The sequence below is a fragment of the Haliotis rubra genome, unplaced genomic scaffold (genome assembly GCF_003918875.1).
Source record: "Haliotis rubra isolate DU_JTF1 unplaced genomic scaffold, ASM391887v1 Scf82, whole genome shotgun sequence".
NCBI classification, from domain to species: domain Eukaryota; kingdom Metazoa; phylum Mollusca; class Gastropoda; order Lepetellida; family Haliotidae; genus Haliotis; species Haliotis rubra.
This window is the reverse complement of record NW_025767546.1, coordinates 368,313-382,528: the sequence shown is the minus strand read 5'-3', so window position 1 is coordinate 382,528 and position 14,216 is coordinate 368,313. Positions and strand designations below refer to the sequence as shown.

Here is a 14,216-nt window from a genome sequence, read left to right as displayed (position 1 = left end):
TAGTTTTACCCTGTCCTACTTGGTGTATGGTGTGGATACTTTTACCCTCCCACTGTCTAGTTGGTGTGTCCCTACTGGTGTGGCTAGTTTTACCCTGTCTAGTTGGTGTAAGGTGTGACTAGTTTTACCCTGTCCTACTGGTGTATGGTGTGGATACTTCTACCCTGTCTAGTTGGTGTAAGGTGTGGCTAGTTTTGTGGATACCTACTGTCCTACTGGTGTATGGTGTGGATGGTGTTCTTCTACCCTGTCTAGTTGGTGTATGGTGTGGCTAGTTTTACCCTGTCCTACTGGTGTATGGTGTGGATACTTCTACTGTCCTGTTGGTGTAGGTGTGGTAGTTTTACCCCTGTCCCACTGGTGTATGGTGTGGATACTTCTACCCTGTCTAGTTGGTGTAAGGTGTGGCTAGTTTTACCCTGTCCTACTGGTGTATGGTGTGGATACTTCTACCCTGTCTAGTTGGTGTAAGGTAGTGGCTAGTTTTACCCTGTCCTACTGGTGTATGGTGTGGATACTTCTACCCTGTCTAGTTGGTGTAAGGTGTGGCTAGTTTTACCCTGTCCTACTGGTGTATGGTGTCCTACTTCTACCCTGTCTAGTTGGTGTATGGGTGTGACTAGTTTTACCCCCTGTCCCACTGGTGTATGTGTGTATACTTCTACTCTGTCTAGTTAGTTGGTGTAAGGTGTGACTAGTTTTACCCTGTCCTACTGGTGTATGGTGTGGATACTTCTACCCTGTCTAGTTGGTGTAAGGTGTGGCTAGTTTTACCCTGTCCTACTGGTGTATGGTGTGGATACTTCTACCCTGTCTAGTTGGTGTAAGGTGTGGCTAGTTTTACCCTGTCCTACTGGTGTATGGTGTGGATACTTCTACCCTGTCTAGTTGGTGTAAGGTGTGGCTAGTTTTACCCTGTCCTACTGGTGTATGGTGTGGATACTTCTACCCTGTCTAGTTGGTGTAAGGTGTGGCTAGTTTTACCCTGTCCTACTGGTGTATGGTGTGGATACTTCTACCCTGTCTAGTTGGTGTAAGGTGTGGCTAGTTTTACCCTGTCCTACTGGTGTATGGTGTGGATACTTCTACCCTGTCTAGTTGGTGTATGGTGTGGCTAGTTTTACCCCTGTCCTACTGGTGTATGGTGTGGATACTTCTACTGTCTGTCTAGTTGGTGTAAGGTGTGGTGGCTAGTTTTACCCTGTCCTACTGGTGTATGGTGTGGATACTTCTACCCTGTCTAGTTGGTGTAAGGTGTCCTAGTTTTACCCTGTCCTACTGGTGTATGGTGTGGATACTTCTACCCTGTCTAGTTGGTGTAAGGTGTGGCTAGTTTTACCCCTGTCCCACTGATGTATGGTGTAAGGTGTGGCTATTTACTCCCTACTGGTGTATGGTGTGCTACCCCCTGTCTAGTTGGTGTAAGGTGTGGCTAGTTTTACCCTGTCCTACTGGTGTATGGTGTGGATACTTCTACCCTGTCTAGTTGGTGTAAGGTGTGGCTAGTTTTACCCTGTCCTACTGGTGTATGGTGTGGATACTTCTACCCTGTCTAGTTGGTGTAAGGTGTGGATACTTCACCCTGTTTTACCCTGTCCTACTGGTGTATGGTGTGGATACTTCTACCCTGTCTAGTTGGTGTAAGGTGTGGCTAGTTTTACCCTGTCCTACTGGTGTATGGTGTGGATACTTCTACCCTGTCTAGTTGGTGTAAGGTGTGGCTAGTTTTACCCTGTCCTACTGGTGTATGGTGTGGATACTTCTACCCTGTCTAGTTGGTGTAAGGTGTGACTAGTTTTACCCTGTCCTACTGGTGTATGGTGTGGATACTTCTACCCTGTCTAGTTGGTGTAAGGTGTGGCTAGTTTTACCCTGTCCTACTGGTGTATGGTGTGGATACTTCTACCCTGTCTAGTTGGTGTAAGGTGTGGCTAGTTTTACCCTGTCCTACTGGTGTATGGTGTGGATACTTCTACCTGTCTAGTTGGTGTAAGGTGTGACTAGTTTTACCCTGTCCTACTGGTGTGTATGTGGCTGTGTCCCACTGGTGTATGGTGTGGATACTTCTACCCTGTCTAGTTGGTGTAAGGTGTGGCTAGTTTTACCCTGTCCTACTGGTGTATGGTGTGGATACTTCTACCCTGTCTAGTTGGTGTAAGGTGTGGCTAGTTTTACCCTGTCCTACTGGTGTATGGTGTGGATACTTCTACCCTGTCTAGTTGGTGTAAGGTGTGGCTAGTTTTACCCTGGTCTACTGGTGTATGGTGTGGCTAGTTTTACCCTGTCCTACTGGTGTATGGTGTGGATACTTCTACCCTGTCTAGTTGGTGTAAGGTGTGGCTAGTTTTACCCTGTCCTACTGGTGTATGGTGTGGATACTTCTACCCTGTCTAGTTGGTGTAAGGTGTGGCTAGTTTTACCCTGTCCTACTGGTGTATGGTGTGGATACTTCTACCCTGTCTAGTTTGTGTAAGGTGTGACTAGTTTTACCCTGTCCTACTGGTGTATGGTGTGGATACTTCTACTCTGTCTAGTTGGTGTAAGGTGTGACTAGTTTTACCCTGTCCTACTGGTGTATGGTGTGGATACTTCTACCCTGTCTAGTTGGTGTAAGGTGTGACTAGTTTTACCCTGTCCTACTGGTGTATGGTGTGGATACTTCTACCCTGTCTAGTTGGTGTAAGGTGTGGCTAGTTTTACCCTGTCCTACTGGTGTATGGTGTGGATACTTCTACCCTGTCTAGTTGGTGTAAGGTGTGGCTAGTTTTACCCTGTCCTACTGGTGTATGGTGTGGATACTTCTACCCTGTCTAGTTGGTGTAAGGTGTGACTAGTTTTACCCTGTCCTACTGGTGTATGGTGTGGATACTTCTACTCTGTCTTGTTGGTGTAAGGTGTGGCTAGTTTTACCCTGTCCTACTGGTGTATGGTGTGGATACTTCTACCCTGTCTAGTTGGTGTAAGGTGTGGCTAGTTTTACCCTGTCCTACTGGTGTATGGTGTGGATACTTCTACCCTGTCTAGTTGGTGTAAGGTGTGGCTAGTTTTACCCTGTCCTACTGGTGTATGGTGTGGATACTTCTACCCTGTCTAGTTGGTGTAAGGTGTGGCTAGTTTTACCCTGTCCTACTGGTGTATGGTGTGGATACTTCTACCCTGTCTAGTTGGTGTATGGTGTGGCTAGTTTTACCCTGTCCTACTGGTGTATGGTGTGGATACTTCTACCCTGTCTAGTTGGTGTAAGTAGTGGCTAGTTTTACTCTGTCCTACTGGTGTATGGTGTGGATACTTCTACCCTGTCTAGTTGGTGTAAGGTGTGACTTGTTTTACCCTGTCCTACTGGTGTATGGTGTAGATACTTCTACTCTGTCTAGTTCCCACTGTGTAAGGTGTGACTAGTTTTACCCTGTCCTACTGGTGTATGGTGTGGATACTTCTACCCTGTCTAGTTGGTGTAAGGTGTGACTAGTTTTACCCTGTCCTACTGGTGTATGGTGTGGATACTTCCCTACCCTGTCTAGTTGGTGTAAGGTGTGGCTAGTTTTACCCTGTCCTACTGGTGTATGGTGTGGATACTTCTACCCTGTCTAGTTGGTGTAAGGTGTGGCTAGTTTTACCCTGTCCTACTGGTGTATGGTGTGGATACTTCTACCCTGTCTAGTTGGTGTATGGTGTGGCTAGTTTTACCCTGTCCTACTGGTGTATGGTGTGGATACTTCTACCCTGTCTAGTTGGTGTAAGTAGTGGCTAGTTTTACCCTGTCCTACTGGTGTATGGTGTGGATACTTCTACCCTGTCTAGTTGGTGTAAGGTGTGGCTAGTTTTACCCTGTCCTACTGGTGTATGGTGTGGATACTTCTACCCTGTCTAGTTGGTGTAAGGTGTGGCTAGTTTTACCCTGTCCTACTGGTGTATGGTGTGGATACTTCTACCCTGTCTAGTTGGTGTAAGGTGTGGCTAGTTTTACCCTGTCCTACTGGTGTATGGTGTGGATACTTCTACCCTGTCTAGTTGGTGTAAGGTGTGGCTAGTTTTACCCTGTCCTACTGGTGTATGGTGTGGATACTTCTACCCTGTCTAGTTGGTGTAAGGTGTGGCTAGTTTTACTCTGTCCTACTGGTGTATGGTGTGGATACTTCTACCCTGTCTAGTTGGTGTAAGGTGTGACTAGTTTTACCCTGTCCTACTGGTGTATGGTGTGGATACTTCTACTCTGTCTAGTTGGTGTAAGGTGTGGCTAGTTTTACCCTGTCCTACTGGTGTATGGTGTGGATACTTCTACCCTGTCTAGTTGGTGTAAGTAGTGGCTAGTTTTACTCTGTCCTACTGGTGTATGGTGTGGATACTTCTACCCTGTCTAGTTGGTGTAAGGTGTGACTTGTTTTACCCTGTCCTACTGGTGTATGGTGTAGATACTTCTACCCTGTCTAGTTGGTGTAAGGTGTGACTAGTTTTACCCTGTCCTACTGGTGTATGGTGTGGATACTTCTACCCTGTCTAGTTGGTGTAAGGTGTGACTAGTTTTACCCTGTCCTACTGGTGTATGGTGTGGATACTTCTACCCTGTCTAGTTGGTGTAAGGTGTGGCTAGTTTTACCCTGTCCTACTGGTGTATGGTGTGGCTAGTTTTACCCTGTCCTACTGGTGTACCTGCTGTCTAGTTGGTGTAAGGTGTGGCTAGTTTTACCCTGTCCTACTGGTGTATGGTGTGGATACTTCTACCCTGTCTAGTTGGTGTAAGGTGTGGCTAGTTTTACCCTGTCCTACTGGTGTATGGTGTGGATACTTCTACCCTGTCTAGTTGGTGTAAGGTGTGGCTAGTTTTACCCTGTCCTACTGGTGTATGGTGTGGATACTTCTACCCTGTCTAGTTGGTGTAAGGTGTGGCTAGTTTTACCCTGTCCTACTGGTGTATGGTGTGATGCTTCTACCCTGTCCTAGTTGGTGTAAGGTGTGACTAGTTTTACCCTGTCCCTGTCTTCTACCCTGTCTAGTTGGTGTAAGGTGTGGTAGTTTTACCCTGTCCTACTGGTGTATGGTGTTGATACTTCTACCCTGTCTAGTTGGTGTAAGGTGTGGCTAGTTTTACCCTGTCCTACTGGTGTATGGTGTGGATACTTCTACCCTGTCTAGTTGGTGTAAGGTGTGACTAGTTTTACCCTGTCCTACTGGTGTATGGTGTGGATACTTCTACCCTGTCTAGTTGGTGTAAGGTGTGGGTAGTTTTACCCTGTCCTACTGGTGTATGGTGTTGATACTTCTACCCTGTCTAGTTGGTGTAAAGTGTGGCTAGTTTTACCCTGTCCTACTGGTGTATGGTGTGGATACTTCTACCCTGTCTAGTTGGTGTAAGGTGTGGCTAGTTTTACCCTGTCCTACTGGTGTAAGGTGTGGCTAGTTTTACCCTGTCCTACTGGTGTATGGTGTGGATACTTCTACCCTGTCTAGTTGGTGTAAGGTGTGGCTAGTTTTACTCTGTCCTACTGGTGTATGGTGTGGCTAGTTTTACCCTGTCCTACTGGTGTATGGTGTGGATACTTCTACCCTGTCTAGTTGGTGTAAGGTGTGGCTAGATTTACCCTGTCCTACTGGTGTATGGTGTGGATACTTCTACCCTGTCTAGTTGGTGTAAGGTGTGGCTAGTTTTACCCTGTCCTACTGGTGTATGGTGTGGATACTTCTACCCTGTCTAGTTGGTGTAAGTAGTGGCTAGTTTTACTCTGTCCTACTGGTGTATGGTGTGGATACTTCTACCCTGTCTAGTTGGTGTAAGGTGTGACTTGTTTTACCCTGTCCTACTGGTGTATGGTGTGGATACTTCTACTCTGTCTAGTTGGTGTAAGGTGTGACTAGTTTTACCCTGTCCTACTGGTGTATGGTGTGGATACTTCTACTCTGTCTTGTTGGTGTAAGGTGTGGCTAGTTTTACCCTGTCCTACTGGTGTATGGTGTGGATACTTCTACCCTGTCTAGTTGGTGTAAGTAGTGGCTAGTTTTACTCTGTCCTACTGGTGTATGGTGTGGATACTTCTACCCTGTCTAGTTGGTGTAAGGTGTGACTTGTTTTACCCTGTCCTACTGGTGTATGGTGTGGATACTTCTACTCTGTCTTGTTGGTGTATGGTGTGGCTAGTTTTACCCTGTCCTACTGGTGTATGGTGTGGATACTTCTACCCTGTCTAGTTGGTGTAAGTAGTGGCTAGTTTTACTCTGTCCTACTGGTGTATGGTGTGGATACTTCTACTCTGTCTAGTTGGTGTAAGGTGTGGCTAGTTTTACCCTGTCCTACTGGTGTATGGTGTGGATACTTCTACCCTGTCTAGTTGGTGTATGGTGTGGCTAGTTTTACCCTGTCCTACTGGTGTATGGTGTGGATACTTCTACCCTGTCTAGTTGGTGTAAGGTGTGGCTAGTTTTACCCTGTCCTACTGGTGTATGGTGTGGATACTTCTACCCTGTCTAGTTGGTGTAAGTAGTGGCTAGTTTTACTCTGTCCTACTGGTGTATGGTGTGGATACTTCTACCCTGTCTAGTTTGTGTAAGGTGTGACTTGTTTTACCCTGTCCTACTGGTGTATGGTGTAGATACTTCTACTCTGTCTAGTTCGTGTAAGGTGTGACTAGTTTTACCCTGTCCTACTGGTGTATGGTGTAAATACTTCTACTCTGTCTAGTTGGTGTAAGGTGTGACTTGTTTTACCCTGTCCTACTGGTGTATGGTGTGGATACTTCTACCCTGTCTAGTTGGTGTAAGGTGTGGCTAGTTTTACCCTGTCCTACTGGTGTATGGTGTGGATACTTCTACCCTGTCTAGTTGGTGTAAGGTGTGGCTAGTTTTACCCTGTCCTACTGGTGTATGGTGTGGATACTTCTACCCTGTCTAGTTGGTGTAAGGTGTGACTAGTTTTACCCTGTCCTACTGGTGTATGGTGGTGTCTAGTGGTGTGGCTACTTCTACTCTGTCTTGTTGGTGTAAGGTGGCTAGTTTTACCCTGTCCTACTGGTGTATGGTGTGGATACTTCTACCCTGTCTAGTTGGTGTAAGTAGTGGCTAGTTTTACTCTGTCCTACTGGTGTATGGTGTGGATACTTCTACTCTGTCTAGTTGGTGTATGGTGTGGCTAGTTTTACCCTGTCCTACTGGTGTAAGGTGTGGCTAGTTTTACCCTGTCCTACTGGTGTATGGTGTGGATACTTCTACCCTGTCTAGTTGGTGTAAGGTGTGGCTAGTTTTACCCTGTCCTACTGGTGTATGGTGTGGATACTTCTACCCTGTCTAGTTGGTGTAAGGTGTGGCTAGTTTTACCCTGTCCTACTGGTGTATGGTGTGGATACTTCTACCCTGTCTAGTTGGTGTAAGGTGTGGCTAGTTTTACCCTGTCCTACTGGTGTATGGTGTGGATACTTCTACCCTGTCCTACTGGTGTATGGTGTAGATACTTCTACCCTGTCTAGTTGGTGTAAGGTGTGGCTAGTTTTACCCTGTCCTACTGGTGTATGGTGTGGATACTTCTACCCTGTCTAGTTGGTGTAAGGTGTGGCTAGTTTTACCCTGTCCTACTGGTGTATGGTGTGGATACTTCTACCCTGTCTAGTTGGTGTAAGGTGTGACTAGTTTTACCCTGTCCTACTGGTGTATGGTGTGGATACTTCTACCCTGTCTAGTTGGTGTAAGGTGTGGCTAGTTTTACCCTGTCCTACTGGTGTATGGTGTGGATACTTCTACCCTGTCTAGTTGGTGTAAGGTGTGGCTAGTTTTACTCTGCCCTACTGGTGTATGGTGTGTATACTTCTACCCTGTCTAGTTGGTGTAAGGTGTGACTAGTTTTACCCTGTCCTACTGGTGTATGGTGTGGCTACTTCTACTCTGTCTTGTTGGTGTAAGGTGGCTAGTTTTACCCTGTCCTACTGGTGTATGGTGTGGATACTTCTACCCTGTCTAGTTGGTGTAAGTAGTGGCTAGTTTTACGCTGTCCTACTGGTGTATGGTGTGGATACTTCAACCCTGTCTAGTTTGTGTAAGGTGTGACTTGTTTTACCCTGTCCTACTGGTGTATGGTGTAGATACTTCTACTCTGTCTAGTTGGTGTAAGGTGTGACTAGTTTTACCCTGTCCTACTGGTGTATGGTGTAGATACTTCTACTCTGTCTAGTTATTATAAGGTGTGACTTGTTTTACCCTGTCCTACTGGTGTATGGTGTGGATACTTCTACCCTGTCTTGTTGGTGTAAGGTATGACTAGTTTTACCCTGTCCTACTGGTGTATGGTGTGGATACTTCTACCCTGTCTTGTTGGTGTAAGGTGTGACTAGTTTTACCCTGTCCTACTGGTGTATGGTGTGGATAGTTCTACCCTGTCTAGTTGATGTAAGTTGTGTCTAGTTTTACCCTTTCCTACTGGTGTATGGTGTGGATACTTCTACCCTGTCTAGTTGGTGTAAGGTGTGGCTAGTTTTACCCTGTCCTACTGGTGTATGGCATGACTACTTCTACCCTGTCTAGTTGGTGTAAGGTGTGGCTAGTTTTACCCTGTCCTACTGACGTATGGTGTGGATACTTCAACCCTGTCTAGTTGGTGTAAAGTGTGGCTAGTTTTACCCTGTCCTACTTGTGTATGGTGTGGCTACTTCTACCCTGTCTAGTTGGTGTAAGCTGTGTCTAGTTTTACCCTGTCCTACTGGTGTATGGTGTGTCTTCTACCCTGTCTTTGGTGTAAGGTGTGTCCCCTGTCCTACTGGTGTATGGTGTGGATACTTCAACCCTGTCTAGTTGGTGTAAGGTGTGTCTAGTTTTACCCTGTCCTACTGGTGTATGATGTGGATACTTTTATCCTGTCTAGTTGGTGTAAGGTGTGTCTAGTTTTACCCTGTCCTACTGGTGTATGGTGTGGATACTTCTACCCTGTCTAGTTGGTGTATGGTGTGGCTAGTTTTACCCTGTCCTACTGGTGTATGGTGTGGATACTTCTACCCTGTCTAGTTGGTGTATGGTGTGGCTAGTTTTACCCTGTCTAGTTGGTGTATGGTGTGGATACTTCTATCCTGTCTAGTTGGTGTATGGTGTGGCTAGTTTTACCCTGTCCTACTTGTGTATGATGTGAATACTTCTACCCTGTCTAGTTGGTGTAAGGTGTGGCTAGTTTTACCCTGTCCTACTGGTGTATGGTGTGGATACTTCTATCCTGTCTAGCTGGAGTACGACGGCGGGAACTACCTGTACGTGTCCGGCTTGCTGCTGGACAGGACGCCAGTGACCAACACCCAGGTAGAGAACCCCGTGCAGCAGCATCCCCTGGATGTAGCCTACAGCTTCTTCAAAGGGACGATAGAGAACCGGAGACTAGTTCTCATCACCAATGTAGAAGGCCAGGTACAATGCGTATAGGTTGATAAATAATGCAGAATGATAATTCCTGTATATGGCCACGGCCACGAATGAGGGAACCTCGCAGGATGTGGAATTCATCCCTTATTTCCAAGTTGACGTATCAAGAATCTACTTCATACTGTCTACTAAACTAAAACATATCTCGGAATGATTTCTAAAGATGAGTAGATTAATCATCAATTGCAAATAACCTGAAGTTGAATTCTGAAGCATTGATTATGATGTTTTTCAGTGTTCTCATCCTATGTAACTGTACGAGAGTTTGTATGCTGTTCCAGCCAATCAGACTTATGACTCAGAAAATCCAGCAAATCTCCTTCCCCGGGGATTTCACCACAGTGACAACACAGTCCACCCCGACCACGCAGTTTCTCATCCCCACGTTACCTAAAAACCCACCTGTCCCGTATCCCACAAGCCAGGAGAAGACTCCAAAACCACTCCTCACGCCAAGCCTCCGATCTGCGTCTGCCGCCACACACAGGACCGAGGCTCCACCCAGCGTCAAAACATCTACGACACCACCAAATACCCCGGGTACGTTTCATGGTACATGATGGTGGTAACTGGAGAGAAGTCATGTTACTAAATATTTCTTTCACAGGACTTTCACAGTTGTTTAGCCCTTTAATCCAAATTAAATCGATAATCAAAATTGGGTGTTCTGTTGCACAGGTTTATTATATTTAACAGAAGTACTTTAAGATGTGTTGATAGCTGCCTTACTGTTATTGCTGTTAGTTCATATACACCAAGACCCAGATTTAGGCATCATTTCTAATTTGACAACTTCATCAAATGTCACTCTGAATAAATGTGAAGCACTTTCCGGTGAGCGTGACGGTGAGTATTTTGTAAATATTGTTTCCATATGTAACTATGATAGATGGTGTTTCATTGTGTATATTGTATCTCTACCGGAAGGATCGCTTGCCTCATTCCTGCTCTCGCATGGAGACATTTGTGACGATTATGACAGTCCAGAGCCTTGCCGAAAGTCTAACATGCATATTGTTGAACACTCATGCAACCATCTCGTGCACGAATGACCATTTCCCCTGACGAACTAAGCGTGGAGTCTATTATTGTGACAACCTAACTTATTGTTACCTATCCTGGCAGAGCAATAAATCATGAATGTCCTGCTTTAGCGGTTGTCATTATTTGATTTTACCTCTTACATATTCAAACTCCCATATCCGGACAATATTTTTGGTATAGGACCTGAGGTGTAGAGCATCGTGTATCACCATGCCTCTGCGAAGATGGTATTTCCGTATCAGCTTTCCAATGTTATATACCTCTCCACTGGAGATCATGGCGTAGTCATATAACTGCTTGGAGGACAGAGTTCCAGTTCCAGTATATATTCATTTTGTCAATCTTTGATTTCTGTTTATCTCTTTCATTTTCTTATAGTAATTCCATGTTGTGCTGGTGGTGTTGATGTTTCTGTTTAATCTTCCATAATTCCCAGAGGGTTACCCAGTATCAAATGTCTGACAGACGGAGCACTAGATTCCTTTGGACAAAAATACATTATCTTCACTAATCATTGTCTTCTATAAGTGAAAAGTGACACATGTTTACTGGCCTTTTCTTTGAAAGCACAGCGGCATAAACCCCACGTTGTAGATCTAGTGGCCTCGTCTTTGCAACACAGCAGCATAAGTCCAGATATTGTTTTTTTATTTTAGGTCTTTGCAATAGTAATGGTCTTCCATTGTGGTGAATGATTTGAGATGGGACTTTATGACCCTGGTATCATGTTTACAGATTCCTATCACCTCGTTGATCAGTGTCAGTGAAGGGACCTAACCACACCTTTGACAGTGCAAGTTACAGTTTTATCAACACCTGTTGATGTCATATAGCTTACTTTGGTGTGTTGACACCATATGGCAGATTTGACAAATATGATTCCGGATTCTGGTAACATGGAGACATTTTACTTCGTTCCTTTTCGAAAATGTTACTTTGCACTCGATTCAGTCTGAAAGATTCCCTTCTTTCTCCAGTCGTTGCTCTCCACGCTGTCTTACTGCTCATGTCATCCAGACGTTGCTTTATACTCTTGCTATGTGGTCAGTCATCTGACTTCGTCCTTTTTCGACTTGGGCGTTGTCCTGGGGCTGGTATATTTTGCTCTATATCAAAAGAGAGTTACTGATTTGCTAAAGACTCCGCAATTTGTTGGGGAATCTCGGTATCACTTATTTCTGTTTCACTTAGGATATCGTCTTTATCATCAGTTAGGGTATGGTTACACCGAACCGCAACCCCGCTACGACCGTGTTACGGCCATCGTAGTCGTGAACTCGCAGAGTCGTTCCTTTGATCGCCATTTGCGGTTACACCAAAACTCGTTTGCGACTGATCACAGACAATTTCCCAGTTTTATTGTGACCTGATTATGAGACCGCTCTCATTGGTCTCACAGATCCCAATCCGGTCTCAATAGAGTCTTTTAAGTTTACGAGTCTATATGCGAGTGTGCTACGACCCAAATGCGACCCCCTTGCAACCATTAGAGATCGACTTGCTACAGCATTGAGAGTGTTGTACGAGCCCTGTGGCGGCGATCGTTGTGACCATCGCTGCGAGTGTACGATCGGGTTGCAACTCAATCAGCATTAGTAGGAGCAATACTCAGCGACTGAAAAACTGCTTAATGCAACCGATTGGGGAGTCTGTTACGATCAATGAGACCGAATTGAGAGTGCAATGAGACCTGTGCGATCTCATTGCGACCGCATTTGAGACCTCTTGCGACTGTCATCGGTCGCACAACCGTATTGCGAGTCTTAGCGAGTGATGGCGGGCAGAGGCCAATTTTCTGTCGTAACTCGGTCGCAAGATCGCTGTAACCGGGGTGTAATTAGAGAAAGTGGTTGCTGACCAATGGCTGGGTCAGCTGTGTTTTGCTCAGCGTTCCTGCAAATCTTTTGACGCGGTGTAATTAATTAATGTCGCCATTTGATGTTATATGTAGATGGGAGCGCCTGATCACTTCATTTCGTTGTAATATTTTCTGACAGTTACTTTTATTAAATAGTTTCTCCCACATTTTCATAACTGCTTCAGTAGCAAATGTTTTCAATACAATCTGTTCTCCAGATATTCTTTGCGTTGTCGTTTCCATGTTGTATTCCTTGTGGAAATATAAAAACTTATATAGCACGTCTTTATTATACACTGGATAGATTATCATCGCCTTCAACATTGTCAACCTCGCCACTGTAACATTGCAACTCTGTTTCTTTTCACTGACCGCAGCTTTAAATGTTTCCCTTTGTTGCCAACACAGTCGGAGCACTTCAATTTTAGACATTCAAATTGGTTTCAGGTGTCTGCTCGTGTCCAACATGTTCTTGTCCTTCGGTCACCTGCCCAACGAGGACGACAACGCCGTGTCCCACCGCGACCACCCAGCGGCCAGTCACAGCCAGTATGTGTTATAGATTCATAGACACAGTGATAGTATAACATATCTTCAAACGTTCCGCACATCGGTTCTGGATCTGAACAAAAATTGTTTGTATCCATGAGGCAACTTGGCAGGTCCAAATAACACCTTAAACGTGAAATTGAAGGTACTCATAAGAGCATAACTGTGACGTCACCATGCCTTGAATGGGCATGACATATCGTATTCAGGCACTGGGTATTGGCAATCAAAGATAGATGTATTAAAATTGATTTTAGGTAAAGTCGTCTGCTCGTGTCCAACATGTTCTTGTCCAACGGTCACCTGCTCAACGAGGGTGACCACGCCGTGTCCGACCGTGACCACTCAGCGGCCAGTCACAGCCAGAGCCATACCAGGCCCCACCCAGAACCTACAAGCTCCACCCACAGACACAGGAGTGTCAAGTGGTCAGTGTTACCCCGTCACTGTCATCACTTAAAATACAACATGGTATTTTGTATGTATGTTAGGTCTTACCTTAGCAATGATGTATGTATGTAATCAATGTCATCGTTTAGATTATTATGGAACGTAACTGTAACAGTAACATTGTCAGTTACTTGATGTTTAATGGTTTCAGTAACTACTCAAGTCTTTATGTTTGTTTCTCATCACTTAGTCATCCCTCACAAATACAACTGGGTAACTGCATGAATGTTTTGCCACATTAGTAGTCAGTGCCATGTATGAAAGCAGATCATCGTTTAGGGTATGAAAAGAAACTGTGTCCTTGTTGGGAATGTGGAAGTATATAGTTTGTGCAGACTCTGTGTTTTATAGATTCGTTTTCTATTTCAATTCTGAGCCTTACACATAGGTAATAAGTATATTTTGTTGATATCACATGATGCGATATAAGTATATTTTCTTGATATCACATGATGCCATATAAGTATTTGTTGTCGATATCACATGATGTCATGTAAGTATATTTTGTTGATATCACATGATGTCATATAAGTATATTTTGTTGATATCACATGATGTCATATAAGTATATTTCGTTGATATCACATGTCATATAAGTATATTTTGCTGATATCACATGATGTCATAAAATGATATGTTGTTCATATCACATGATGTCATATAAGCATATTTGTTGACATCACATGATGTCATATAAGTATATATTGTTGATATCACATGATGTCATATAAGTGTATTTGTTGATATCACATGATGTCATATAAGTATATTTTGTTGATATCACATGATGTCATATAAGTATATTTTGTTGATATCACATGATGTCATATAAGTATATTTTGCTGATATCACATGTCATAAAATGATATGTTGTTCATATCACATGTCATATAAGCATATTTGTTGACATCACATGATGTCATATCAGTAT

General features: G+C 44.4%; 1 protein-coding gene across 1 annotated transcript in view; it reads left to right on the top strand.

Moving 5' to 3' along the window:
* The window catches only part of LOC124262044, a 32,099-nt gene that overhangs the window by 17,039 nt on the left and 844 nt on the right, over positions 1–14,216 (top strand). The window contains exons 14-17 of the mRNA XM_046696466.1: positions 9,190–9,369; positions 9,666–9,924; positions 12,734–12,835; positions 13,093–13,263. Coding sequence (XP_046552422.1) covers positions 9,190–9,369; positions 9,666–9,924; positions 12,734–12,835; positions 13,093–13,263 — 712 coding nt within the window. The remainder of the gene's footprint in view (positions 1–9,189; positions 9,370–9,665; positions 9,925–12,733; positions 12,836–13,092; positions 13,264–14,216) is intronic.